Source organism: Pipra filicauda, unplaced genomic scaffold (genome assembly GCF_003945595.2).
Source record: "Pipra filicauda isolate LSUMZ 115617 unplaced genomic scaffold, ASM394559v2 scaffold183_size1465899_pilon, whole genome shotgun sequence".
Classification (NCBI taxonomy): Eukaryota; Metazoa; Chordata; class Aves; order Passeriformes; family Pipridae; genus Pipra; species Pipra filicauda.
Genome location: NW_024104291.1, coordinates 1,077,574 through 1,103,120, shown reverse-complemented (window position 1 = coordinate 1,103,120; position 25,547 = coordinate 1,077,574). Strand labels below are relative to the sequence as shown.

The 25,547-nt window shown below is 44.3% G+C and overlaps 1 protein-coding gene across 1 annotated transcript in view; it reads right to left on the bottom strand.

The window, feature by feature from the left end:
* MYO7A (myosin VIIA) overlaps positions 1–25,547 on the bottom strand; it is a 103,047-nt gene that overhangs the window by 6,291 nt on the left and 71,209 nt on the right. The window contains exons 22-45 of the mRNA XM_027741080.2: positions 24,742–24,826; positions 23,655–23,873; positions 23,383–23,490; positions 22,615–22,824; positions 21,882–22,085; positions 20,902–21,078; positions 19,138–19,227; positions 17,816–17,943; positions 16,281–16,407; positions 12,834–12,953; positions 11,937–12,110; positions 10,790–11,017; positions 9,363–9,533; positions 8,272–8,389; positions 7,844–7,970; positions 7,560–7,729; positions 7,270–7,460; positions 6,588–6,712; positions 5,679–5,836; positions 4,406–4,559; positions 4,136–4,291; positions 3,622–3,727; positions 1,799–1,912; positions 632–719 (exon numbers count right to left, since the gene is read on the bottom strand). Coding sequence (XP_027596881.1) covers positions 632–719; positions 1,799–1,912; positions 3,622–3,727; positions 4,136–4,291; positions 4,406–4,559; positions 5,679–5,836; positions 6,588–6,712; positions 7,270–7,460; positions 7,560–7,729; positions 7,844–7,970; positions 8,272–8,389; positions 9,363–9,533; positions 10,790–11,017; positions 11,937–12,110; positions 12,834–12,953; positions 16,281–16,407; positions 17,816–17,943; positions 19,138–19,227; positions 20,902–21,078; positions 21,882–22,085; positions 22,615–22,824; positions 23,383–23,490; positions 23,655–23,873; positions 24,742–24,826 — 3,548 coding nt within the window. The remainder of the gene's footprint in view (positions 1–631; positions 720–1,798; positions 1,913–3,621; positions 3,728–4,135; positions 4,292–4,405; positions 4,560–5,678; positions 5,837–6,587; positions 6,713–7,269; positions 7,461–7,559; positions 7,730–7,843; positions 7,971–8,271; positions 8,390–9,362; positions 9,534–10,789; positions 11,018–11,936; positions 12,111–12,833; positions 12,954–16,280; positions 16,408–17,815; positions 17,944–19,137; positions 19,228–20,901; positions 21,079–21,881; positions 22,086–22,614; positions 22,825–23,382; positions 23,491–23,654; positions 23,874–24,741; positions 24,827–25,547) is intronic.

The window sequence follows — 25,547 nt, the reverse complement described above, 5'->3', positions numbered from 1 at the left end:
CACTAACATGCAAAGCTTTAATAAAATGGAAAGAACTGCCTGGGTTCACTTGCACTATCGTACTTCAGTGACAGTGCTCAAGCCTAACACAGGACAGAGGAATTGTACCCTGGAGGCACCCATGTCTTGCAGCCACTGAAAAATTCAGCAGAGCTGCAGCCAGTTCCATCATGGATGTGGTCAGTGAGGTGAGGTGAATCCCACCACTAAACCTTCCTGCAGGCAGTTCCTGGAGAGCTGCCCACCAGCAGGCACTCCTCGCAGGGGCAAGGACTAGCTCTGGAGAAGAGGTTTTGCTGCTCTTGGACAGACCACCTCCCAGGTGATGTCCCCCAGGGATGGTGCAGACAGCACACCCACATCAGTGTGGCCCAACAGATCACAAAATAACAAAATCATTAAGGTTGGAGAAGACCTCTAAAACCATTGAGTCCAGTGCCAGGTCCACCACTAAATCATGTCCCTAAGCACCACATCTACATGTTTTATGAACACTTCCAGGGACAGTGATTCCACCACTTCCCTGGGCAGTCTATTCCAGTGCTTATGGCAGACTGTGTGGTCAATTTTGTTTGAAAGGTCTGGAGGGTGGTAGAAGGGCTGTGTGTGACCCATAATGAAAAAAAGTTACCATCTTTTGCTGGTCTTGCTTTCTTTATCCAGTCTGTCAGGTGTCTCACAAAGTCAAAGAAGAAATCTCCCTCGGGCACGCTGATGACCTGGGGGACACAGCACAATGGTCACAAAGGCTGAGAAGGAGAATCACAGAATATCCTAAGCTGGAAAGGACCCATATGGATCATCAAAGTCCAAGCCCTGGCACAGCACAGGACACCCCAAGAATCATACCATGTGCCTGAGAGCATTGTCCGAATGTTTCTTGAACTCTGTCAGGCTTGGTGCTGTGACCACTTCCCTGGGGATCCTGTTCCACTGCCCAGTTATCCTCTGGGTGAAGAATCTTTTCTTATATCCAATCCAAACCTTCCCTGACACAGCTTCACACCATTTCCTCTGGCCCTGTCACTGATCACTAGGCAGAAGAGATCAGCGTCTGCCCCTCCACTTCACCTCGTGAGGAAGCTATAGACCATGATGAGGTCTCCCTTCAGTCTCCTCTTCTCCAAGCTGAATGAGCCAAGTGACCTCAGCTGCTCCTCTTATGTCTCCCCCTCTAAACCCTTCACTATCTTTGTAGTTCACCTTTGGATCCTCTCTAACAGCTTTATGTCCTTCTTATATTGTGGTGCCCAAAACAAGTGGCAAGACGTCACAGGCAGGGTTGGCCATTGCCCCATCTCCTGTAGTTGCTGCTCGCTGTTTTGGGCTGGTTACACTGATGTATTACAAACTGCTGATGTGAGAAAGCCACTGCCAGCACTTTGCTTCAGGCTCTGTGTCTAATTTCATACATTACTCCTTATTGCAGCTTCTTGTTTCACCAGAACAATTCCTTTCCCTTCCTGATGACTATCTCTATAGATTTCTCCCAGTTGCCAGAGGCAGCTCTAAGCTGCACATTTTTCTTATTTAGTCCTTTCTTATAAAGCCAACTCAGTAGCAGCCTAGGAGAGTTCTGCCTATCACTGCGTTAAGTCCTTCAGGGAGATTGCTGTAAGTCAGGGCTGTGGGAGTCCAAACCTCACCTGTATCAGGTTGGATCTGACTTAGAAATGCCACACAGCTTGTAGAGAAATGCTTCTCACCAGATAACTCTGGCTCACCAATGGGTACTGAGTGGCAGGCGGGTCACTGTGAGTATTTCAGGGCTACTTCAGCCTCTGGGTGGGTCACTCACCTTATCAGAGATTTTGACGAAGAGGCTGAAGCCCTCAGAGGACTTTAGGAGCAGCCTATTGGAGATGTTCTGGCAGAAGTCCTTGGCTTTTGTGCTGGATTCCACTTCAAATGCCTACAAAGAAAGGAAGATCCTCACCATTACTATCTCAAGATTAATTTTCACTTTGTGCTCTCTTTGAGGAGCTCTAGGCACACATGCACAGAGGGATTTAGATGCCCACCACTAATGAAATCAGTGACATTGTGAATTGTGGTTTGGGGCATGGAAAGGGACGCCTGCAGAAGTTCTGTCATGCTACTGCTGCACCATTGTGCTTTTTAATGCTTTATCTGTATCCTGTGCTGGCTTATCAAGGTCTCCCCAGGCAATGTAAGAGATTTTTCTCATCTAACAGTGAAGTCTCAGAACTATTTTCCTGGGGGGAAGAGGGGGTGGGAAAGAGAGAGTGAGATACCTCCAAGCTGATTTGTCCCAACTGTCTCTCCATTGATGAGGAGGAGATCAGATGACTGGCTTAGACCAAATGCCTGGTTTCTAGATAGCTGAATAAAGGGAAAATGACTCCTCCTTTATGGATATCTATGGATGGTATATCTAAAGTATGGGATATCTAAAGGACTGTCCCACTTCCATGCACATCTCAGTTCTGGTTTTGCCTTTTGAGCTGTGCTCAGCATTTACATTGCCTCAATTTTGCTCTGCCCACTTAGAGAGATTCAGTTCATAGCACTTTAAGGAATTCAAGCTTCTGACCACCACAAGCACGACTGTGTTAGCCTGAACCACCAAACCACCAGGACTCATGTTCTACATCCCACAAGAGTCTAATCCGGAGCTCAGTGTCCAGCAGCACTTCAGTGTAGATGCACATTGTACTGGAACAATGCTAATCTGCCAGGCCACCTGGTGGTTTCCATGGCCAAATGGATCACAGCAAACCCATCCAAGTGCAGAAGTCCCCACTGATTCCTTCTACTTGCTCTCACACAGATGCATGTGTATAAAGCAGTGCCATGCTCATAGCTGCTCGTGTCAGAAAAAAATACTCAAAATGATGAGAAACCCCAACAGTTCTCTCAACTGTCCATTAGAGATAAACAAGGGCACGCACAGCTGCTGGAGAGGAATCATCCTTTTCCTTCCATGGGTGTGGACTGCTTTACACAAAACCCCACTTGGAAATACAGGAATTTAGTTGTACCCAAGGGCATGAGGGAAGAGAGGGATCTGAGCCTCACAGGAAGACTAATCAGTAGCACGAGATAGCAGTATCTGCAAGGACATGCCTATCTGCTCTGGCATCAATATAAGTAGCTGCCTTATTAGCACATAAGATGCTTAATGAGAGGTTCCTGAGTGCAGGTATGATTTCTGTGTCATCTCAGGTCAGAAGGTATAATTTCAGTCACCTACTTGCCAGTGCTGTAATAATCTGCTCAGTAGCCAGGGAGCCCCGTCATAGTACCCCACTGGGTATAGTAGGGTGGACAATATATGTTGGTTGAGGCTCCAGATAATTGTTATCCAAGGCTTCTGAACCAATGCAATTGAATGGATGTACCCACCCAGTCTCCTTCGTTCTGAGGTCCTACTGTAAAACCTCCAGTGAACACCAGCCCAGCACCCTATCTTGAAAAACATGAATTGCAGCAAATCAGAATGGACAAGGATGGGTTTTCTTTGTAATGCTTTGGCCCAGAGTCTTCTGGAAAGGCTGAGCTTTTCTGAATTAGAACCAATATTAGCCCTTTCTGAGATTTTAATAAGAAAATTGGCAGCCATCCAGACAGAAAAGAAGAATTTCCTCCTCCCCCATTTACCTCATCAGTGTCATCAGGGAAGTAAACCTTATGGAAAATTTGGGTGGTTTTGTGTTGAATGGCTTCCACTTCTACCAGATGAGGCGGGTATTTCCTGGATCCATTCCTGCAAAACAGGAGGCAGTAAGTGTCACATCATCATCAAAGCAAGAATTACTTGTTTAAATTTTCCATTTTAATACGTATTATTTTTGAGTAACTTCAGCTACTTTCTTAATAGTAGGGTGTTTTTCCTCTTAAAAGAAGAAAGAAAAATTTTGATGGGGAATGTGTATTTGCTTAGATTGTAGATTATTTCAGTGGACCTGGACAAACTTGATTCATCTTTATTTGTCTACACAGTTTATCAGCAACATTCTCCACTCGATGTCCCTTTCAATCAGCTTGGTGGAATATAGAGAGAGGCTGTGTGCTTTCACTGTTCCCCCAGTCACCAAAATATCTCCTAGTTATATTTTCTCACACATATTTGGATGTTGTAGTACAGTCAGGACTAGGTCTTTCGGTGCCATACCTCAGGGCTTTCTGGAGTCTCTGGATGCAGTCTGTTGCCAAGGGATGATGTTTCCGGGATTGCAGGAACCTCTGGACATGCGGCAGGAGGATGTTACTTGGAGGGAAAAGGCCTGTACACAACCACAATAGTTCCCAGCCTTTCTCTTCACTGTATCTACACAAGGAGAGACCCAGGAGGAAGAACATCACTCACGGCATGGACACTTCATGTCTGCTTTGCCCAACATGGGCTAGTGCATTTGGGACAAGGAGAACAAAGAGCCCGTACTTGATGTGGTTGTCCGTGAGCTGCTTGAGGGTCTGGCAGTAGATTTCATCCTTCAGGGGTTCCGCTTTCAAGGCACCTTCGAATATTTGGTCTGTCAGCTCATTGACTGAGCGGGTCCTTTTGGATGGGTAGTCACCCATATACTTCAGCACTGGTGGGGGTAGGAGTCAAGGATCAGCTAACTGGGATATTTGGGGAAGCTAACTGGGATATTTGGGATGTTTTTAACCTCCTAAAAACATCCTAACATGACTACAGAAGTGGCTGCAATTTGGTGGAGGGGGCACAGTGTATGGTAAAGACTTTAAACTGCTTTAGAAGGTGTCCAGCAAGCTGCCTCTCCCTTTATCATGCGTCAAACTAATTTAAAACATTGATTGTTTTGGAGTTGGGATATGTAGACATAAGAAAGTTGTGTGAGATCATATGTTACCTGATCACAGGTACAGGCACCACTGTAAAAGACCGGATTTTCAGCTAGTGTCAGATACCAGTGGAGCTGCAGCAACATAAACCAAATCACAGCCTTCACCATCATGCATATTGCAACTATTCTGCATGAGAAGAGACCACAGTTTTAAAAATTAACATTTTTAACATTAACATTAGGACACAACGAGAGGAAAAGCACAAAAATGCAAATGTCCCCATTTTTTTCTCTTTTAACTTCTCCTCCTATTACTATTTGCTAATAAGAGGAAACCAGTGGTAGCAGCAATAGCGTACTATTAATCAGTAACAAGTTTATACCAACAGAACTATTCAAACCACGAAGTTTGAATCCTAGAGCGAAGTCCCATTAAAAAAATAAAGGCTTCAACAGATTGGATCTATGGTTGCACTTAGCTCTTCTCTCCCATGCTGTGTGCCTTCTGCCAAGTAAGGGATATTCAGACATCAAACTCTGTCCCCAAGGCCATGTGGATGGTCTGCATCCACACTGATTAGGGCTATGGCCTTCCACAGCAGATGCATTTTGCAGAAATTCAGCTGAAGCAAGCCAGAACAGAGCAAGTGTGTGTGGACCAGCAGGACTCAGTAACTTGTTCCCTATTCCTCATTTATTAAGAACTAGACACACCTCAGATCTCAGCGATACATGAGTACAGATCTGTGGCTCAGACCCATCTCCAAGACTATAATATGCTCCCAAAGCTGTTAAGAGAGACCACAAACCTTTCCATGGGCTTTGTTTGGGGCCTTAAAGAGCTTGATCCACCCTTTGCCCATCAGACCTGTTGCCCAAGGTCTCTCCCAAGCAGAGAAAGGATATCAATGAAGGCCATGCAGGCTTCTTGGGACAGCTCCTCGCTGCCCAGGATCTTCTTCAGCAGTGGCTGTTTGATGGGCTCACGGGTGTAGCACCACAGCTTGTCCTTTCCACGGCTCTTGGTGATCATGACTCGGCTGAGGGTGTGCTTGGGAGGTGGCCTGGTAGGAAATGCAAAGCAAGAAGTGGAGAGATTACAGGGATAAAAGGGACAGCTTGTGGCCAATGTTTCACCTAGGAAGGTTGCTTGCAGCACCTGGCTAATGAACTCTTACACCAAATGGGACTTGACAATTTAGCAAGTATCCAGCTCCAGCTCTACCCAAAGATAAATATTTGTACTTTCCTAGAGCTCAGAAAAGTCCCTTAAGGACCCTACCCAAGTACTGACACCAAAACAACCTACCCACCCCGAAGAGCTTCTAACCACAATAAGAAGGATGATGGCAAAGAATCATCAGGGCAGCCACGCTGAAAGAGTATCACCTATCAGTACAAGCCTACCAGGGGAAAATATTCCACGGGATCTGGTCTGCCTGTTTGGATTGCCAGCCCATTGAAACAGGAGTGGGAGTTTTGGTCAGCTGCATTCAGCAGTGGTGCACATTTACATCTTTGGAGCTGAGATGAAAATGCCAGTACCTAATTTAAGTGCTGGCTATATGGTCTAAGTACATCCTCCCACATAATATTAAATTTCACACTGTTACACCTCTGCTTAGAAGAAATCCTTCATAAAACCTTATCTGTGAAAAACATGGCTCAAATGCCATGACCTAAACTGGAGGTTGCACTTATAAAAAGTCACACAACGGGGTATTCAGATTCTTTTCCAGCAGCAAAATTTTCCTGATTCCTAGGCTACCTGCAGATGAATTCCTATAAATTTTGAGGGTGGTTTAAAAAAATCACCTAAAATAATCATAGGAAAATTCCTCCAAGGTATATGGCTTTACTTTCTCTTCACTGTCTGAAATTGCCATCTGAGAGGTTCTGATAACATCTTGTCGTTGGTCAGGGGTCATTGTGACCAGTGCCTGTGGGATGAAAAGTTCTCTGTTACTTGGTATATTCGATATAAAATACATCTGATGTATTCAGAGAGAGGAAGCAGATACAAAACAAAAATAACAGTGAGTGAATAAGAATAACCCATCAATTCCAGATAACAGTCAGTAAGAACTGTGCAACTGTCATGTCTCTGTGCCATTCTCAGTTAGTAATGTAAGCCATAACAAATGTTTCCATAATGTGGATCATTTCCTAAAGAAGACAATGTGCTTTGGATCCTACAGCTCCATACATGAATGCAGTGGTTCCCTCCAACCCCAAATACACCTTTAAGTAATTAGGCCAGCTGGAGTGATTTAGCATGATACATGGATATTCCAAGTCACAAGTTTGTGGTGTTCTAAGTGCCAAGACCAGAAGAAAGGCTGAGATCGCTTTTGCTTTGGACAACTTGTCACCTCTCTCATCCACTTTGTTTTCCACCTGATGTTCAGGGAGACTTTGGACAGATCTAAGCACTTCAGGAAGGCTTTGACCTCCTCGAGCATTGTACCACGTTGTATAATTCTGTAAGACAACTTACCACGATCTCCAGTGGAGGCATGGTGACTGTAGGCAAGACATAGACGGAATCAGTTGGGAAATCCCCTCTCTGCTTGGTCCGTTCGTTGAGCCCATTAGCCCACCCTGAATTCATCACTTGTTCTCCTGTGTCCTGGTCCAGAACTATGAGGTCTCCTTTGAGGAAGCTGAGGAACCCGGATTCTTCTCCTACTGCAAGAAAACCATCCATTAGTTTGAATTTTTTTCCAAACTCTTTGGGAATATTAAATCTATCTATATGTTTATCACTGAGATAGGCTATTTACTTACCAGGGTTTGGGTTGTCTTGGAGAGTGACCACATACTTGGATCGTTTCCTTAGTCCTTCAAGGAAGGTCACCACCAGGTCCCGGATATCCTCTGCATTGTTGGAGGTGAAAGTGTATTCATCGCCTTTAATGGTAGCCAAAGTGAAACTCTGTCCTTGCAGCTTTCCTCCTCTGGGATATATTTTTATGGGAGACATACACATGACACTTAATGACATCAAGACGCAAAGCTTGGAAAAAGGCTGGTTTATGGTGAGATTGCCAGCGAAGTCTATTCCTCCTTACCTGCTGCTTGACACAGCTGTGATCTCTGGGAAAGAGAGCTCTAAGAGAACCTGCTCCTGTTCATCCACAAAGTACACTCCTGTCCAGTTGACAGCTACAATCACATCATTTTTAGGCAGGCTTGGCCCTGTGTTGAAGACAAGGCATACAATCAGCTTATGAAGGGTCTTAGGATACAAAAAATGTGTACCTTTCAAAGAAGGATTCAATGATAAAAAACTAGTGGGTTGTTTGTTTGTTTGTTTGTTTTAGGAAGAGAAATAGTATCAGACTCATAGCCTGAGCTGTTGCTAATCAGGATGCACCAAAAAATAACATATCCAAAAAAGACCAGCTAGATTATCTCCTTCTCGTCTGTGGAATCCCTGACTCTCTTTCATTTTGCTTTAGAGCATCCTGTGCTCTGGGGATGTGCTTTACTGACTCACCTGAGAATTTGAAGGCTTCATAAAACCGAGAAAACAGCAAAGGCCACTTGAAACGTGCAAAATCCACTACCTCTTCCTTGACCTTTTTTGGGTCTGTTCTCTTCTGAGTATAAATTCCCTACAGAAAAAGCAAACCACAACCAACATGAAGCAAACCCCCACTTAGGGGGTTAGAGAGCAAACAAAATTAATCTATGTAACCTGAAGGTCTTAGAACTAATATTAAAGGAGGTCTCAGTGCATCTAAGGGCCAAACAAAATACTACAGGAACAAGTGATAGTTTGGGCCAAATCCTGGCCTTTGGTTTGCACTTCAGGGAACAATTTGACTTTAATAAGCCTGGGCAAGCATATGGCTGAGATTTGTCTCAGTTGACCTTGGATTTCCCTTTTGGGGAACTTTGGGTCAACCTTTTGGCTTGACAGTTCTTTAGCTGGAAACTGACACTCAACAGCCCTTAAGCACCTTATGTAGGACATCCTCAGATATTGACACTTCTATACAAAACTGACAGGCCAATGGAGGATGTGCAAGATCCAACTGAATTGCCTCCCTAGGTCTCCATTGACAGTTAAGGTGAGGTAAGACTCCTGACACACATGGAGATGTTTACATTTTAGGGATCTTAATCTGAAGGTGGCTCCTGCAGTTAAATGAATGCCAATTATCATGCCAGGATGACCAACCCTATGAATGGTTATGGGTAATGAGTTATGGAAGGGGTTGCCATGTGAGAGTGTCACAAATGTTCTAATTGAAGTCAGGGAGGTTTTATATAATGCCTGGCACAATAAGGTCCCAACATTACCTGGAGACATGAAAAATCACTGTAATACAACCATAATCCTGTGTAACAAGAATGTCACCCCAGAGACAGCATTTTGCTTCTCCCACTGAATCTCTGCACATTGCCTCTTTCTGTAAGATCTTGCCTCAAAACCTGCAGTAAAGCTGAACGTAGCTAGAACAGACTCTGTCCTTTCTCACTGATTTAGCTTCAGGCCAGGCTAAGAGCTGAGCTATGATGTCTGACATGTTTAAAAGACACAGGAAACTACTGAAGCATGCCATGGTGCTCCACTGTCCCCACCTTTTTATGTGCAGCTATAATGAGCTGAGCCCATTTTTCTACTGTTTTTGACGCTGTGATCTCTCTGTCCGGGATGTAGGATGGAATTAGATTTAGCAGCCTTTCCAGTACCATCTCTGACCCATAGTCCACATAGTATTGCTGGGAAGCCAGTTCTGCCAGATCTTCCTCCTATGGGAGCCAAACAAGCCAAGTTAATGCTGTTACTAGGTCTTCAGAACATCCATCCTCCACCACTCAAGGAGCTCTTTGTGGCAGCTGGATGTACTGCTGCTTCAGTGCAAGTTGTGGTGATGCTTCCTTTCAACAGAACTTCAGCAGTGCTTTTTGCACATCAAAAGTCCAGGAGACTGACCACTAAAAGCTATGACTAAGCCTTAACATATTCAGTGACTAGCACCACACAACCTCCTCTGTACTGTGTGGGAACATGTTTGCCCCAGTCTTTCTTTGCAGATCAGTCTGTTTCTGATGCCTGCAGTCAGCAGTGGATGATTTTGCTATGGTAGACAGACCTTAGTGATAGAAAACTGCATGTATCCATCAATTCCCACATTTGGGAAGCCCAGCAACTGAAGCACCTGTGCATAATGCAGAACTGTAAAATTCCTTTGGTGCAGGTACATTTCAAGCATTGTGGGGTGAAGTAATAGAACTACTGCAATGATAATAGCACAAGAAGAGGAGAGGGTGGGGGAGAAAGGACAGGACTTCTGATAAGATAAAAGAACTGCAGTTAATGCAAAAGAGATGTGAAAAGACAATGTAGTTCTCAAGGTGACTGGACTCTACCAGACCACAGGAGAATGATCACATATTCAGGAAGAGAGATGTCTTCAATTTGACACCTGGGTGATCTTAAATACAAGCAAAAAAACCCCCCAAACTCCCCTCAAAAATGTGATGGACATTTTCAGAGAATTTTATGTTTCCTTAGATGCTAATTTCGGTGATACTGGAATAATTCTGTAAGCTTCCAGAGCTTATGCCATTATGTTTATGCTGCCAATGTCCCTTCACTGTATGGCAGAATTACTGGGTTTGTATTGCATGGCAGAGGTCTGGGTATCCTGAAAAGCATCTCTCATGTCTAAGACTTGGCAGAATTCACCAAACAGGGTTTTACTGTGTACTCCTGATGTGGTGATCTGGTTACAGACTACCTGTGGCCCTCCAAGCAGAGGCTGATGGATGAAGCGGCCGTTCACTTTTCCATCCAAAAGTCACCAGGCGAGAGTGCTCATGCAGCACCCAAGCCCAGTCAAGAGGATCTGACTGTTGTAGCTACTGTTTTCTAAATGAATACCATAAAACCTCAAGCTAATAGGCATCCAGGGAGGAATATTTGTCATCCCCTTTGTTGGAACCTACTTCACCATCTCAAAGATACTTGTTGGACCAGATCAGTAGCTGCTAAGGTCACATACCTTGTCACACCGGTACTCCCCAAACTTCACCCCTCGCACGATCTGTTGGTAAATGAGATTGGTAGCCACGTTGTCCTCACTTGGGTTGTGCCAAGGAGTGAAGATCTCCTTCCTGAAGAAGAGCCGCCACGGCGCGTTGCGCTCCTGTGCTCCCTGTTCTTTGGCGTACTGCTCACACTGAGACACAGCATCCATCACATGGTCATTGCCACTCCCCAGCGAGGATACCTAGTCAGGGCAGAGGGAAATGTGCCATTCATCTCTCTAAAAGCTACTCTTTCTAGGTAGAGATATCTGGTTTTGAGTCACTCATTCAGATCTCCTTTATAATCAAAATAAATCAATATATCTATGTCTACTAGCCAGAATTTATCACATCTGTCTTTTCTCTGGCATCTGGTATGAAGCCCTAACGCACTATATCCCCTCAGACTTAACATCCCTGGATGAATGTCTCCTAAAAAAAGACAAAGAAGACGGAGTATAAACTACTTTCTTCTCCACCTGCAGGCAGAGGTGGCCACATCTGGAGGTGAGAATATACTTCATCCTCTTAGAGAGCAACTGTAGGAGTACTTCAGTTTCACTGACTTGGAGCTGTTGTTTCAGCTGAAGATTTACCCTAGGTCTGTTTTCCTTCTCATTTACACTCACCTTTATTTTAACAGAATTTCTGAAAAAGGTATGTTTTTAGGTTAAATAAATCAGGTTAAATGCCAATGCAGGTATTACAGTTTGTGTTCTAGCTCAATTTCAACCATTAGTTTTCCAACTAAATGTAGTAGCTCCCTTGCATAAAAATCCACGTTGTTTGTTTTATTGCAAATTCACCTCAAATAAGCGTGTCTGAGAGTAAGAATATAGCATCATGTAATTATGTAGGTGGAAAGAAATTTCTGGATGTTTCTGGTCCAGCCCAGTGGTTAGAGCAGGTCCATCTGTGCATTTTCCTGCTAAATTCTGAATATCTCCAAGGAGGGAGATTTTCCGACAACGCTGCTCCAGAGTTTGACTACTCTTATTGTGAAAATCATGCTGACACTTGCACTGTAGAAATGTTCCTTCTGCCTCCTGGAAGTTATGTGACAGCAACTAGAACCTCCCTCTTCTTTCACAGAGTTATTCAGGAACAGACCTCAATATATACCTTGTCAAAAAGTGCAATGTAAAGTGAGAAGCCAAATCGATCCTTCAGGCTGATTTTGTCGGCCAAAGAATTACAGAGCTCTTTAGCAGTTGTTGCAGAGTCAGTCAGCAGTGTTTTGGTTGTCCCATCCATAAATGTGACAGGCAGCATGATAGGTTTCTTGGACTTGGTTGCCTAATGGATGAAAGTCAAACTTTATAAGGTTATGTGTATTTCAATACTATTTACCTACATACTCTACTATCCCACTCCGATAACCATTTACTAATTCCTGATCCCACTGACTAGCTGCTTTTGAATACTACCATACCGTATTTATCAACAGGAAAATGTATGGTCAGCCAATGGCAGCACTTGGAAGTCACAGATATTTTATTTAAGACATTCAGTCCTCAAGGCACCTAATCCAATAAATACAAGCATGCCTGGAAATGCTCATGGACACTGGAGTACAGATGTGTATGCTAGTAAACCAGCAGAGAAAAAGAGCAATTTTTGCACAAACTGCCTTTTCCAGCTACGATTATCCCCAGACAAATCCCAGGGACCATTTTCAGGAGGCAGTTTGCCTGCAGCCACCTTCATCTTTAAGACGGTTTTCTAGAATATATGGGGGCTTGCTCCAGGCCAGCTGGCTTCAAGGTCCTACAGCATTCTCAAGCACACTTAATTTAAAAGTTTTGAGACAGCCAAAGGCATCGATCTGAGGATACATACTCTGGAGCAAAACCAGGAGGGACAGGGAATGCAATATCTTGGAATTACCTGAAAATTCTTGACAGAAATAGGCATTTTGTCGCCCCACATTCTGTCCTGCCAGAGATGTGGTTCCTGCGACAGTGAAAGGCTTAAACCCTGAGCCTCAGCTGCCTGGGGAGGAGATAGAGAGACTCATACCTGCAGCTCCAACCAGCTGGGTGGCTGTGTCCTTGTCCCATTGGCAAATGTTCGCCTCAGCCTCTCTTCACAATAGGGAGCATAGCCTGGGGGGCCTCCGTTGATAAAGTTCCTTAAATACTGTTGGCAGCAGGGAACACATTGGTTAGACCTTTGGCTCTTTAGATCAGGCACTTGCAAAGGTTAAGAAGCAATGTTTTGTTGGAGAAAAGCCCTCTGGGACTAACGACAGTGATACTACTCAGGCTCAAATGTTCATACATCGCATCACTAGAAGCTGAGAGAGAATACAATGGTCTGCATCCCTGCCTTGTTCTTCTACTGTGCTTTTCTGACCTTGGAGGAGATAAGATACCAGACTAGACAGAACTTTGATTGAAGCCAGTGCAGCAGCTTTTCTGTTTCTGCTATTGCTGCCACTGGTTTCTATCTCTGTATTTTAAAGATGTATTATAAAATGTTATTGAGTGCTGGGCAAAAAGACAGGAGTGAATGAAAAAGATGTGTAAGTAATGATCCAAGGGAATTGTAAGTGAACGCCACTCAGAAAACATAGCTGCCAGCACAAGAAATCTTTCACAGTGACATTAAACAGGCATTTCTTTAGTCAGATTTTAAACTGCATTTTGGAAGATCCTAAACCAAAATTTGAGGCACTTCATTGTATGTTAAAAATACAATCACACTATTGTAGAGAAAATGAAATCCAGTTTCATCTACAGTATGAATGATAATACACTTAAAAATATTACATAAACATCCTGGCCAAAATGTTAGCTAAGACAAATGGTTCTGTAAATCAAATTCTTCTGAGAGACTTTATAGATGGATAAAGACTTCTCTGAATGATGACACACAGCTGTTCCTTCAGAAACACAGATAGCTTTATAACACTGTCAACCATAAATAACATGGCTAGAGAGACAGGCATCTCTGTCAACAGTAACTTATAGAGAAAGTATGAAATATCTAGGTAATACAGTCACATTACATGGATTACAGCTGCTGCAAATGATTGTAAGCAGTTGATGCAATGTAAAAGTGTAGTTTTAATTATGCTATTGCTAATAATGAACTATGCAATTACATATTTTTCATATTTCTACTTTTTTTGTGGCTGAGCCTTCCCACTAAGCCCATTGTTACTTGAAAGAAAGGTGCAAAGAACAGGAGTGCTAATGTGTCTTGACCCGTGCTTAACATATGATGGAAAAGTGTATAATGGGATCCAAAGCACAACTTGCATATCTGGGAGCTGGAATACATACTGAAAACTGCCTCATTATCAGTACCCTTCTCAAAATGTTCAGTTCTAATTGAGACTATTGAATGCCATCCAGAGGGACCTGGACAGGCTTGAGAAGTGGGTCTATGTGAACCTTCTGAAGTTCAACAAGGCCAGATGCAAGGTCCTGCACATGGACTGGGGTAATCCCAGAGACAAATACAGGCTGGATGGGGAATGGAGAGCAATCCTGAGGAGAAGAACTTACTGTTGTTGGGGGACATTGTCTTGGCAATGTGTGCTCACAGTCCAGAAAGTCAACTGCGTCCTGGGCTGCATCAAAAGCAGTGTGACCAGCAGGTCAAGGGAACAGATTCTGCTCCTCTGCTCTGCCCTCACAAGACCTAACCTGGAATACTGTGTCCAGCTCTGTGGCCCCCAACACAAGAAAGACATACACCTGTTGCAGCAAGTCCAGAGGAGGCCACAAAGATGATGAGAGGGCTGGAGCACCTCTGTTATGAAGACAAGCTGAGAGAGTTGGGATTGTTCAGCCTGGGGAAAACAAGGCTCCAAGGAGACCTTAGAGCACATTCTAGTACCTAAATGGTTGGAGATAAAGGCGCTGGAGATGAGAGAGTTGGAGAAGGACTTTTGACAAGGGTGCTTGCACACAGAGGAGTTGCTTTAAACTGACAGACAGTAAGTTTAGACTGGATATAAGAAAGAAATTCTTTCCTATGAGGGTGGTAAGGCACTGGAACAGGTTGCCCAGAAAAGTTGTGGCTGCCTCAACTCAGGAAATCTTCAGGGATAGGCTGATGGGGATTTGAGCAGTCTGCTCTAGTGGAAAGTGTCCCTGCCCATGGCAGGGCAATTGAACTAGATGACCTATAACGATCCTTTCCAACCCAAATCATTCTATGACTCTGTAATCCTATGATTCTATGAGTCTATGTCTGAGTCTCCAGAACTGCTCATAAATTATTTCTTATAAGTGTTTCACTACTCTAATCTTTCGCTATTAAAGATTTAAATCCACATAACTTCCTGTGCCATACTTTCTCAGATCTCATTTCCACACATAATTTAATTTTCTGCCACTTTGCCAGTGATTTATCTGCTTTATTAGATTTCATTGTCAAGGCTCAGGGATGAAGGAGAGATTTCTGTTCTGGCTTCAGCTCTTTCACTGCTGAAAATCCAGTATCTAATCTGATTATATATGGAAATTAATGGAATACTTTTATTTCCAGTCAGGCACTAGAACAAGCTGCACAGGGAAGTGGTGGAATCACCATCCCCGGAAGTGATCAAAAACCACGTAGATGTGGCACCTGTGGACATGCTTTAGTGGCAGGCTTGGTTATGGTTGGACTTGTTGATGTTAGAGGTCTTTTCCAACCTTAATAATTCAGTGACTCATTTGGAATGCAGACCATTCAAATCTGGGCAACATAATTTTGCCCAGAAAAAAGTTCCAAGAAATTTCTCAAGAACAACCTGATTTTCAAAAGTGTCAGCTGCTTAGCATCCCCCACTGACTTCAGTCGTGCTGATCCACAGTGCTGCTGAAGACAGATTAAATGTCACCTCATGGGGCTGTTTAGAATTGGATATTTTCAATATGACACGTGGTGGGGCACGTACATCACACAGAGAGCACCTATGCAAACATATTTCCAGGTGAATTAAATCCTTCCCTTTCTAAGTGCAAATTTTAAAATATCAATTTATATTTATAATTAGCTGTGTAGTTCTATTCCTTGCCAACTGTGCTAGAGTACATGCCTGAGGTCATACTGTCAAAGCCAGTAGATTCTTGAATGAATGCACAGACCTTTGTATATGAGAAATAGGGGAGAAATGTGGGCTCTTCTGGTTGTGCAAATTCTACTTGAAGCTTCCCACAAGGAACTTTCCTGCCAGAAGTCAATAACATCTTCACACATCTACAGTGCAGGAGGCACCATCTAAACTGGTTGTCTATATTCCCTTTAGAATACAGGAAACAGAGGGTCAGTTCTCAGGAGTGACTCATCTGACTCCCATAAGACATGGAACTTGGGATCACGCACACTTTTCTCAGGAACTTTGTCATCTTCATTTCTGGCAAAGACTGAGATTCCTTCTACTGTGAAATCCAAGAGAAAAGCTGGTCCCATGGGTGGAAGAGAAAATGTATTGGTAGATAATTCATGAGACAAATAGCTACATTTTACCTTCACAAACTTCTCAGAAGGAGCAAAGCATCCCACGCAGAGGGACATCAGGATCCAACCCCTGGCATGGCTGCTTTTTGATGGGTTCTGGGTCAGCTGCTTGCAGATTTGACAGTAGATTTCATCCCTGCAACAGGAATTAAAAAAAATTACTTAAAAGTTAAAAATAAACATTAAAAAAATCAGGTTAATTATTTAATTATTCCTATTAATTAATAGGAATTAAAAAAAAACTTTTTAAAAAACCCAAACACATTAAAAGGTGGTGTTTTTTGACACAATCAGAGAGACAGACTCTGTCTGCATGTGACTGGCAGTCAAAAGTTCATTTTAGCATCACGAGGACATTAATTTAACTGCCTTAACGATGTTTACCTTGATCACTGCAATGTCTTTAAAATGTCATCCATCACCAGTTCTGTAATATCCTCTGAGTTTTGCCCATGTTTCAACTAAGATTCCCACAGCTTACTGACATTGCTTTGAGAAGGAGAGAAATAAAAGGAGTCTCAAGGTTCAGGGAAGCTCAAAGTCACCTCTGGGTGATGGAGTTTATTCCACCTCCTTAGAAAGATTTCCCAGGGAGAATATCCTAAAATGACTTGCATAGAGATCTATCAGTGGGGAGTCTTTGTTTGCTTGCTATTCCTTGAGATACCTGAATTTGCTTTTTTCAGCAACTATCAGGTCCAGTGGAGATCGAGGTTTGTCCTGCTCTTGTGTCCAAACAGAAACATACATTGACAGCTGTCTCATTTGGGATGGAATGTCCACTTTGAGTTTATCTTTATTATCTACATGCAAAATGAGGGATAACAGTACTTCCTCATCTACATGGGAGGCCAAAAAAAATGTTAGGCAACCTGTTACACTGACAAAACCCATGAGAAAGCCCTTGGGACACTACCAGGTCTGCCTGCAAAGAAGATTGTGCAGAAAAATAATGCAAGGATTTCATGGTGAATTGGGAGCATAAAATGAAAGTGAGAGAAGGTGATCATCAGAGGAAGATGCTCACACTGTTCCTGGAGTAAGCGAATAAGTGTGAGTGGAAAGAGTGACACTGCCCAGGCAAGGACTGTATTATAACACACACAAGTGGGCTAAACAAAAGATGTGCAGTTGGCCTTAATTTGGCACTTTCCAATTTTTAAATAATTATTTTAGCAACTGAAATGAGTTTTTCATTAGCATGCCATCAAAAATTTTCACACAAACAAAAGTGATCGAAATAGTCAAGTGGATAACAAAGAGTAGTAAGGAACAAGTGTGAGTGTTAAAAATCAATCCAATAGCCAGGAGGACTTTCAGAAGTGTTTGAATCCCTCTGTGTGGTCTTTCCATTGGGCCTGATATGGACATTAAGGAACATGATCCAGTCTAGCCTGCATTATACAACACAACCATAAAAATAATAAAATGAGAGCTTTTCAAAGTTGCACACAATATCAAAATTGTTTAAGTATTGCAAGACAAGCTCAAGGAAGAAGGAATGAAAAGAATGGCATGTTCATGCCTTTGTCTTAATTTCTAACCTTAAGGCTGGCCTGAGGATGCCATTACCAATAATGAAATGGAGCTTCTCTAGGTTGGAGGTGGGTCGGTCTTCGAGCATGCTATTACCCTGGAGCGTAGACTCACCATCGTGAAGTCTCTTTGTCACCTGCCAACCAGACACATTGCTCTCTTTCAGTACAACCAGTTACTATGTCTCCCCCCACTCCCATCCCAAGTGTGTGGTGCTCCCCCAGGGGGACTTCTCCACCAGCCAGGAAGGGTCTCAGAAGTTCTTCAATCTAAGACTTTGGCAGCAATGGGAGGGTTTGACTGTGTTGGCTTTAATCATGTATGGGTGAAGTTAAAAATGGTCCTGCCTAGTCACACTTCCACCTGCTTGCTCTTTTCTCAGGATTTCTACAATGGCACCATTGCATCCCAGCTCTGAGCTGGTCCTGCAGATGGGAGAGGGTCACCAAGGATCTTTGGAATAAACCCATCTTATTGACAAGGAAGATGTGTCCCTTTAATTTATTCATATTAAAATAACCAGTAAAACACTGACAAAATGGACTCACTCCCCATGCTAGTGATGCAGCCAAAAATGCATAAGCATGGTGCTGTTTGTGAAAGCAGGGATGGAATTAATCTGCCTATCAGTTCTCTGTCTCAGCCAAGCAACTCAGTCTCCATTTAGAGTCACTAGAGAAAGACATACATTTCTAGAGTATGTGACTCTAGAGGGTAACTATCTTAGGGAGCAATCTTTGTGCTCTCAAGCAGCTAAAGCCAGGTGAGATGGTGCCTGCTCTGGAAAAGGACAGTCTTTGCATTGTTTTCATCCCCCCACCCAAAAGATTTATTTCTCCTCACTCTTTTGAGATGGGATTTTTCAAAAGCTCTCAGCTTGGGGTAACTGCTCCCATGAGGAGCTTTGTCCCTGGCACTGGAGCAGAGCAGGGGATGGGTGAATGTAGTTGGAGACTCCAACTTTTCTACCTATGCCACGGTGGGGGGCAGGAAGCTAAAAGCAGGGATAACATTCAGACCATCACAGAGTGGTGAGAGGTATCAGCAGCTGGATGGAGGGCTGTGAAAGAGGGGAGGGAAGGTGCTGGATGGATGGAGAACGGGAGCCGAGGGGAGGCCAGCGCGAGGTGCAGAATGACTCAAGGAGACACGGGAAGCCAACCTTTCCCCTTAAACACTCCTTAAATCTTTCAGGCAGAGAGACAGGTAGCGCCAAACCCAGAGGAGGGCTGGTTCTATGTTGTCTAGGGAAAAGCAGAAGAGAGTCAGAGAGGGCTGCAGACAATCCAACGGCACTTGTGCTGCCAGGCGGCCAAGCGTCTCCTCTCACCTCCTCTGTCAGTTTGGATTTCTTCTTGAGCGTTAAGGAGACCAGTTTGTGCCGCACACTGTTCTTCTTGTGCCCATCAATGTGAGTACTCTGCAAAGTAAGAAGGGTGGATGCAATGGGGTGAGACACAGAACCCTGCCAAGTGCTCTCCCTGTCTCCCCTGGACTCCTGCAAAAGACCATTAATCCTGCACAAAGAGTGAGATATTTCAGAGGCTGGTGGGAACCAGAAGTGTGCACCTATATCCTGTACCCCTTGAAAACCCAAATGTGGTTCTGAATTTTGCAGATACTCTCTAAACCATGAGCATCCCTCAAATAAAAATTATATATTGGGGACACCTGAAAAAAGTTATGTTGAATACATGACTGTCCTAGTCAACCCAGGTCCACCCACTTCTGCTTATGACAGTGCAAACGAGATGAGCCACTTGGAGACCACTCTCTGGGACAGGCCATTTGCACAGTGGGTTTGTAGCTGGAAGCCATCTAGCCAGGAATTCATGACTGGTAGTTATACACAGTGGTTTCATAACTTAACCAATCCTGTGCTCTATTAGATTTCCCAGAAGAATAAATTTGATGTGGAACAGCCCCAGGCACTGACTATATATCATCAAGTTACTGTTGGATTTCTGCTTTTATACCAAACTTTTTGACCCAGTTAACCCCTCCCCATCTTAAACAGCTTTGAAAGGACTATATTGTCACATACAATCAACACTTTGAGTCCTGCAGATGTGATGGTTTATATCCCTTATAAAGACAAGTTGGTACTGTAAACCTGGAGTTGCATATCATTTTGCTCAGGGTAGCTCAGGCATCTTTTGCACTCTGAAGAGATGATGTAACCAAAGAGAAAAAGGACAGCTTAAATTTTCTTTCTCTTCTGTACTATCTGATGTCTCAATTGGCCAAAATACACCTTTTTGTAAATAAACAAGCAAGAAATGATGGGTAGAAGGAACGAAAGGTTATTCTTGGCGTGTATTTTTACAGAATTACAATCTGGATGAGGCTACTCTCCTCAGATAATTCACTGGAAGTGCTGAATGGTATCATAATTTCTAAAAACTAGGAGATTTGTTAATTTACCTCTGCAAATGCTGCAGAGGTTTGTCAAGAAAACTTCTTGAAAATTAAACAGTGACATCCAGAAGATGTCAACAGCTGATAATACCTTGTCCTATTGAACGAAGCAATTGCCAAAGATGAAAGCATATCAGTGCTATGGATGTTGATTTACCCAGCACAATGTCCTATCCGGGAAGGATACTAAGATGAAGTCCCCCAGTGACATCCCAAAATACACTCAGGATGCAATAGGGATTTTCTTTTTTTTAATTTCCACAATGTAATCTCCTGGTAAGTTATTACTTCCTGCTCCAAGATTAAGGGCACATTTTTAATTTAATCTCTTCTGACTCAGGGCAGATCAAAAAGAAATCCCCAAATCAGAAACTGATGACATGGGACATTGCATTCCCTCCATGTATTTTAGCCCTATGGGGTGGGGAAGAGAGATCAAAGCCCATGAGAGGTATCAGGGCACTTCCTTCACTTTACTGCTGGGGGACATTCAGTTATCCCTGTGAAGAAAGGACAGGATTAATAGCTGACACACGGGCAATTCACCCTTTGTAGCATAAGTGCAAATAAAATCAACAAACTGATTGCCTGCAGCAAACCCCACGAGTTGTTTCTTTCCAACACGTCAATATCCAACACCTAATAATAGCATCTCTTCTATAGCCACAGCAGTTACCTCTCCTTCTCCCTGCAGAGCCTGTAGTTCTTTCTTATAAGTCTTCTTGCCAAGAGTCTCATAGATTTTTGTCATAACTGGTATCTTTTCACCACCATCACTCATGGCTGTGTGATATTTTGGCTCAGGGAGATCTCCCATGAAACGGAGGATAGTGATCCATACAGCAAGTGCTGCCTATTTGAAAGGAAAGTTACGCTCCATTAGTTCACACCAGTGCAGTGGAGGGGGTGGTCAAGCCATGCTGAATCTGTCAGGATAACCACTGTGGTCTCTCTGTACATCTGCAGGAGATCAAACATTTCCCTGTATCACACACAACGGTTTTGCCTGCAGCATACATTCCCCCTGTGCATGCTGGGCAGGCTGGTGGTTGGGACCACACATTCAGGCTTTTTGTGTTTGTACCATCATGAGTGTATTTGTGCACCATACAAGGGGTTTGCTATTGGTAGGAGATGCCAACCTTATTGAGGGGCAGTGACTGGCAGCTCCTAACCCCCACTGCAGAGGGGGAAGGAGAACACAGTGAGGGCAAGTTCATGGTCAATGTAATGTACATTATGGCCATGCAGGTTCAATGCATTTCTACTCTTGTAGTGCTGGCTACAGGACAAGCAGTTCTTCTAGATCTGCACTGGTGTGTTTAACCAGGTAAGAAGTAACTTTTCCAGCTCCTCAGAAGCTTTAGAAGTGATACACAAAAATTTTCATTGCTCATGCCCTGAGCCAAGAGCACTTCATTAATTGTCTTAATACAAATATCAAGGAGAAGAACTCGCCTCTCTAATGCTACATCCCTCTAATGTTTGTTGTCTTACCAGCACTAAAAAGATGCTGGCAAGACAGTGTTTACTGATACCTGTGCAGCAGATAAGTGTATCCCAAAGGGAAACTGCTGGTACCTTTGGACTGAATGGTTTCCCAAGCTTGCTGCAACCCACCCAGCCCCGTTCAGGATTTTTCATCCCCTGCCTCACCAACTGGTCTCCTTCATCTTCATGGTACAAGAGAGGCTGCTTGAGAGGCCGGCGGATGTATGTGTGTGTCGTTGTGCCCTGGAAATATGTAGCAGCAAACTTGGCAAATTTGTACTCTGAGAGATCTTCTTCCTCTTCCTCAGGGAGAGGCAATGCTGCATCCAAGTCCTCTTCCTCTAGCTCCTTCTGGGCTTGCTCAAGATCCTGTTGTGGAAGGACATGTCAGACACTCAGCATGGCTTTGGATATTGAACTACCCCCGACTTTTCTCTATGTCTGATTTCCATCCCAAAGGAAAAGTCAGCCAGAGGGAAAATGTGGAATATAGCTCTGGAGCCCATGCAAAGCCCAAGCTCTGAAGGACATGCTTGTGCCCAGGAATGTCCCCAGAGCAGCAGAAGAAGAAACAAGCATGGCCCCACTCACAGCATGGAGAAAGGGCGCCCAAGAGCTAAATGCTGCAAGCTGTGATGAGTCGCAAAGGAAAAGATCTCAAAGGCCACAGGTCCTCAATGATATTGCTCTCCTCCATTCAGTAGCTGCAGAGAAAGCCAGCAGGCTGCCTGCCCATCCCCAGCTACAGCATGGTAACTCTTTGGGGCCACAGAGAAAAGTCTGGCCTTGAAGGAAGCTTTAAGAGACACACTTTTGTAATGCTGTACTCTTTGTTGTCTCATTAATATTTTGTTAAAGCCTTCCATATGATAGTCAGGCACATGTACGTCTCCAGTACCTCAAAGCCATTGGGAGCCTGTCCTTCCTGGCCAGGCAGGGAGGAGGTTGTCCCCAGGAATCCAAACATTTTGTCCACCATTTCTGAGTCATTCACTGGCTCGTTGCGAGCCTTCTCCATTTTTTCTAAGAGCTCTTTCTTACGACGTGCTTCCTCCTTCTCCTTTACTTCTCTCTCTGCATCTTCCCGTGCCAGCTGGGCCAGGCGTACCTGCAAAAGGACAAGTGCAATGACTGAACTGCTCCTTTCAAAGAGCTGGAACTAAATTCTGCAGGGCCTGGTTGTAGAAAGGCAGACTGCCCAGTGCTTAGGGCACTATACCAGCATCACGACTTGGAGCAAATGAGTGACATGCCTACGTCTCAATTCCTTAACTGTGGAAGGACAAAGCAATAGCATTTTCTGCTTCCTTAGTGCCTGTTTAGGTGTCGGTCCATGCACAGAAACTCCCATTGATCTTATTTTTTTATTTTATACAAAACCCCTCTATGTGCCCACACACAGGGTGTCCCAGTTCCCCCTCCAGCCTTTATACAATAGCAAAAGCAAGTGAATAATAACTATAATCTCTGGCATTCCTGTGCAGCAGATCAGAAATTCTGGAGCAGCTTCAAACTAGTTAGATCACAGAGTACTCTAGAGAATTAAACACAAACTGCTCAAGCGGGGCAGAAAACCCTTAGATATTTTTGTCATTGCCCCTCAAAGGAGCAAAACAAGGCCCTGGAAAACAGACAGAACCCCACAAAGAGATCAGTCCTGATGTACTTGGTGCTTCTTTTCTGCTTCCTCTTTGGCTTTCTTGGCACTCATCTCCTTTCGGAGTCGTTCCTCTTCTGCCAGTCGAAGTTTCTCCGCTTCCAGACGTCGATGATACTGTGGGAATAAACAGAAGAGCCCTCCTGAACAGGCATCAACTTATTTTTGAAAATTTTTTTTCGTTTAAAAAAGATCCCAAGAGCACGTGATGTGGAAGCAGGTTTTTCTCCCCTCTCCCCACCTCTGTTGCCCACAACTGACCTCTCCTCTGCGGTACTTACTTCCCCCCGGAGACGCTTATACAGCCTTCGGGCGATCATGCCCCGGGCGTACGCCTGGACGGTGAGGACAGCCCAGAGGCGGTGGCGGAAAGCCCTACGGACCAAGTAGCCCCGGCATCGTGCCTGAAACTCGATGATCCGCCGGCGAGCCATATGGTACTGCTTATGAAGCTTGCGGGATCGGTAGAGGGCCTGCAGCCTCAGGAAGCCAATCCGCATCTGCAAGAGGGAGCAGGATGAAACCACCCCACCACCCAGGGGCTCAGTCATCATAAGCAGATTTCCATTGCTAATCTCCTTCTTGCACGGTTGTAAATAAGAGCCACTGAAATCAGTCCCCACAAGGACAGACCTTCGGGAGGTTCCCCAAGAGGCTGGAGAAACGAAGCCCTCCGGCTGCTGTGTTGATTCAAAGCCCAGAAAGGACAAAGACAGTTTCTTCCTCACTGAGTCCTACAGAGGCCTCAGGACATCTGGTTGGTCATCTCAAGACAGCCACAAGCCATAAGGGTTGCTCCCATGGAGGTCCGGCATCTGCAAACCTCCTGCCTGACAGTCAAGGTGCTGTTTCATGGCAGGAGGCAGCATCCTGACCAGCCTGGAAGTGGTTATTCCTATCAAGTTGCACGCTTGGAGGATGATTTTGAGATCCTTTAGATCCCAACTCACTTTGCAAATGACTTGCTGTTGGGTCAGAGCCAGTTGGGACAGGAAGAGAAGAGGACTATTGGGTTAAGGACAAACTCAATATGTTCCCACTTGGAGATGGAGTTTGGTTTTTAGAACAAGCTGCTCTTGAGTTTTCAGTCATCTAGAAACTAGGGGAAGACATAAAACTTCAAGCGACCAGTTGGTGCAATGGGCATCTAACTCATGGGGAAAAGGACAGCTAGAAGGTTGTCAGGTGCTCTCTCCAACGAGAAGGCAAAGCATAAAGAGCGAACTTCCATTCATCGCTCCAACTGATAAAGGCCAACCTCCCCACTTCCTACATTCAATGGGACATTTTGAACCAGGAAACTCTTACGTATGTCCCAGTTGAAAGAGGTAGGAAGGCAGAGGTGTGAGGAAGCACGCCTGTACTTACAGCACCGTAGTTCTTCCTGCAGTTATGTCCACGCCAGTATCTCTGAATCATCAGGACTGAATTTCTCACTTTCAGGAAATTGGACCTGCAAAGGCATTTTAATCACTTGCCTCTGTGGTTTGGCCACCAGTTATCATCATCATCATCTCCTGGGCCTCATTTCTTGCAGATTTGAACCTGAGCGTCCAGGTGGAGTAAACGTTGCATTTTGGCCTGAAAATGTCTCCTTCCCCAGTTCATCTTGCTTTCATAAAAACATCTGTAGGAGCTTCCTCTGATAGGTCTCTGCAGGCAGATTCTGCCAGGTTATGGGAATGGGAAGCAGGAGATGCTGAGAACGGTCCCCTCCTTTCCCCAGCCCTGCACCCTCTTCTCACATCTGAAATCTCTTTGCTATATGTCCTTCTGACTTCAATCTAGCATCTGAGAATGGATTCAATCTCACCCAAATGATCAAGAGCAAACTTCATCAACACCACCCTGCTACCCCTATCTGCTCTTCCAATCCTTCTTAGGCTGATCTGATTCTACCTGCAGACACACCTTGGAGACCATTGTGTTGGAAGGGCTTGGGGGTTAGGCTAAGATTAGTGTGTGAAAGACTGATGAGTTATTTAGTACGTGTTCTTTCTGCAAAGCACGACCTGAGTCACAGCCATGGTTTGACAGTCCAAAAGCACAAAGGGCCAAGAACTTTCCCTCCTCCGTGGGTGAAGCTTATCCTTGCCTGTGGCTCCCCATCTCCATCCACAATGGTGCTGTGAGCTCCCCATGGGCTACCTGTCCTCCTCCCATATCTTGCAACT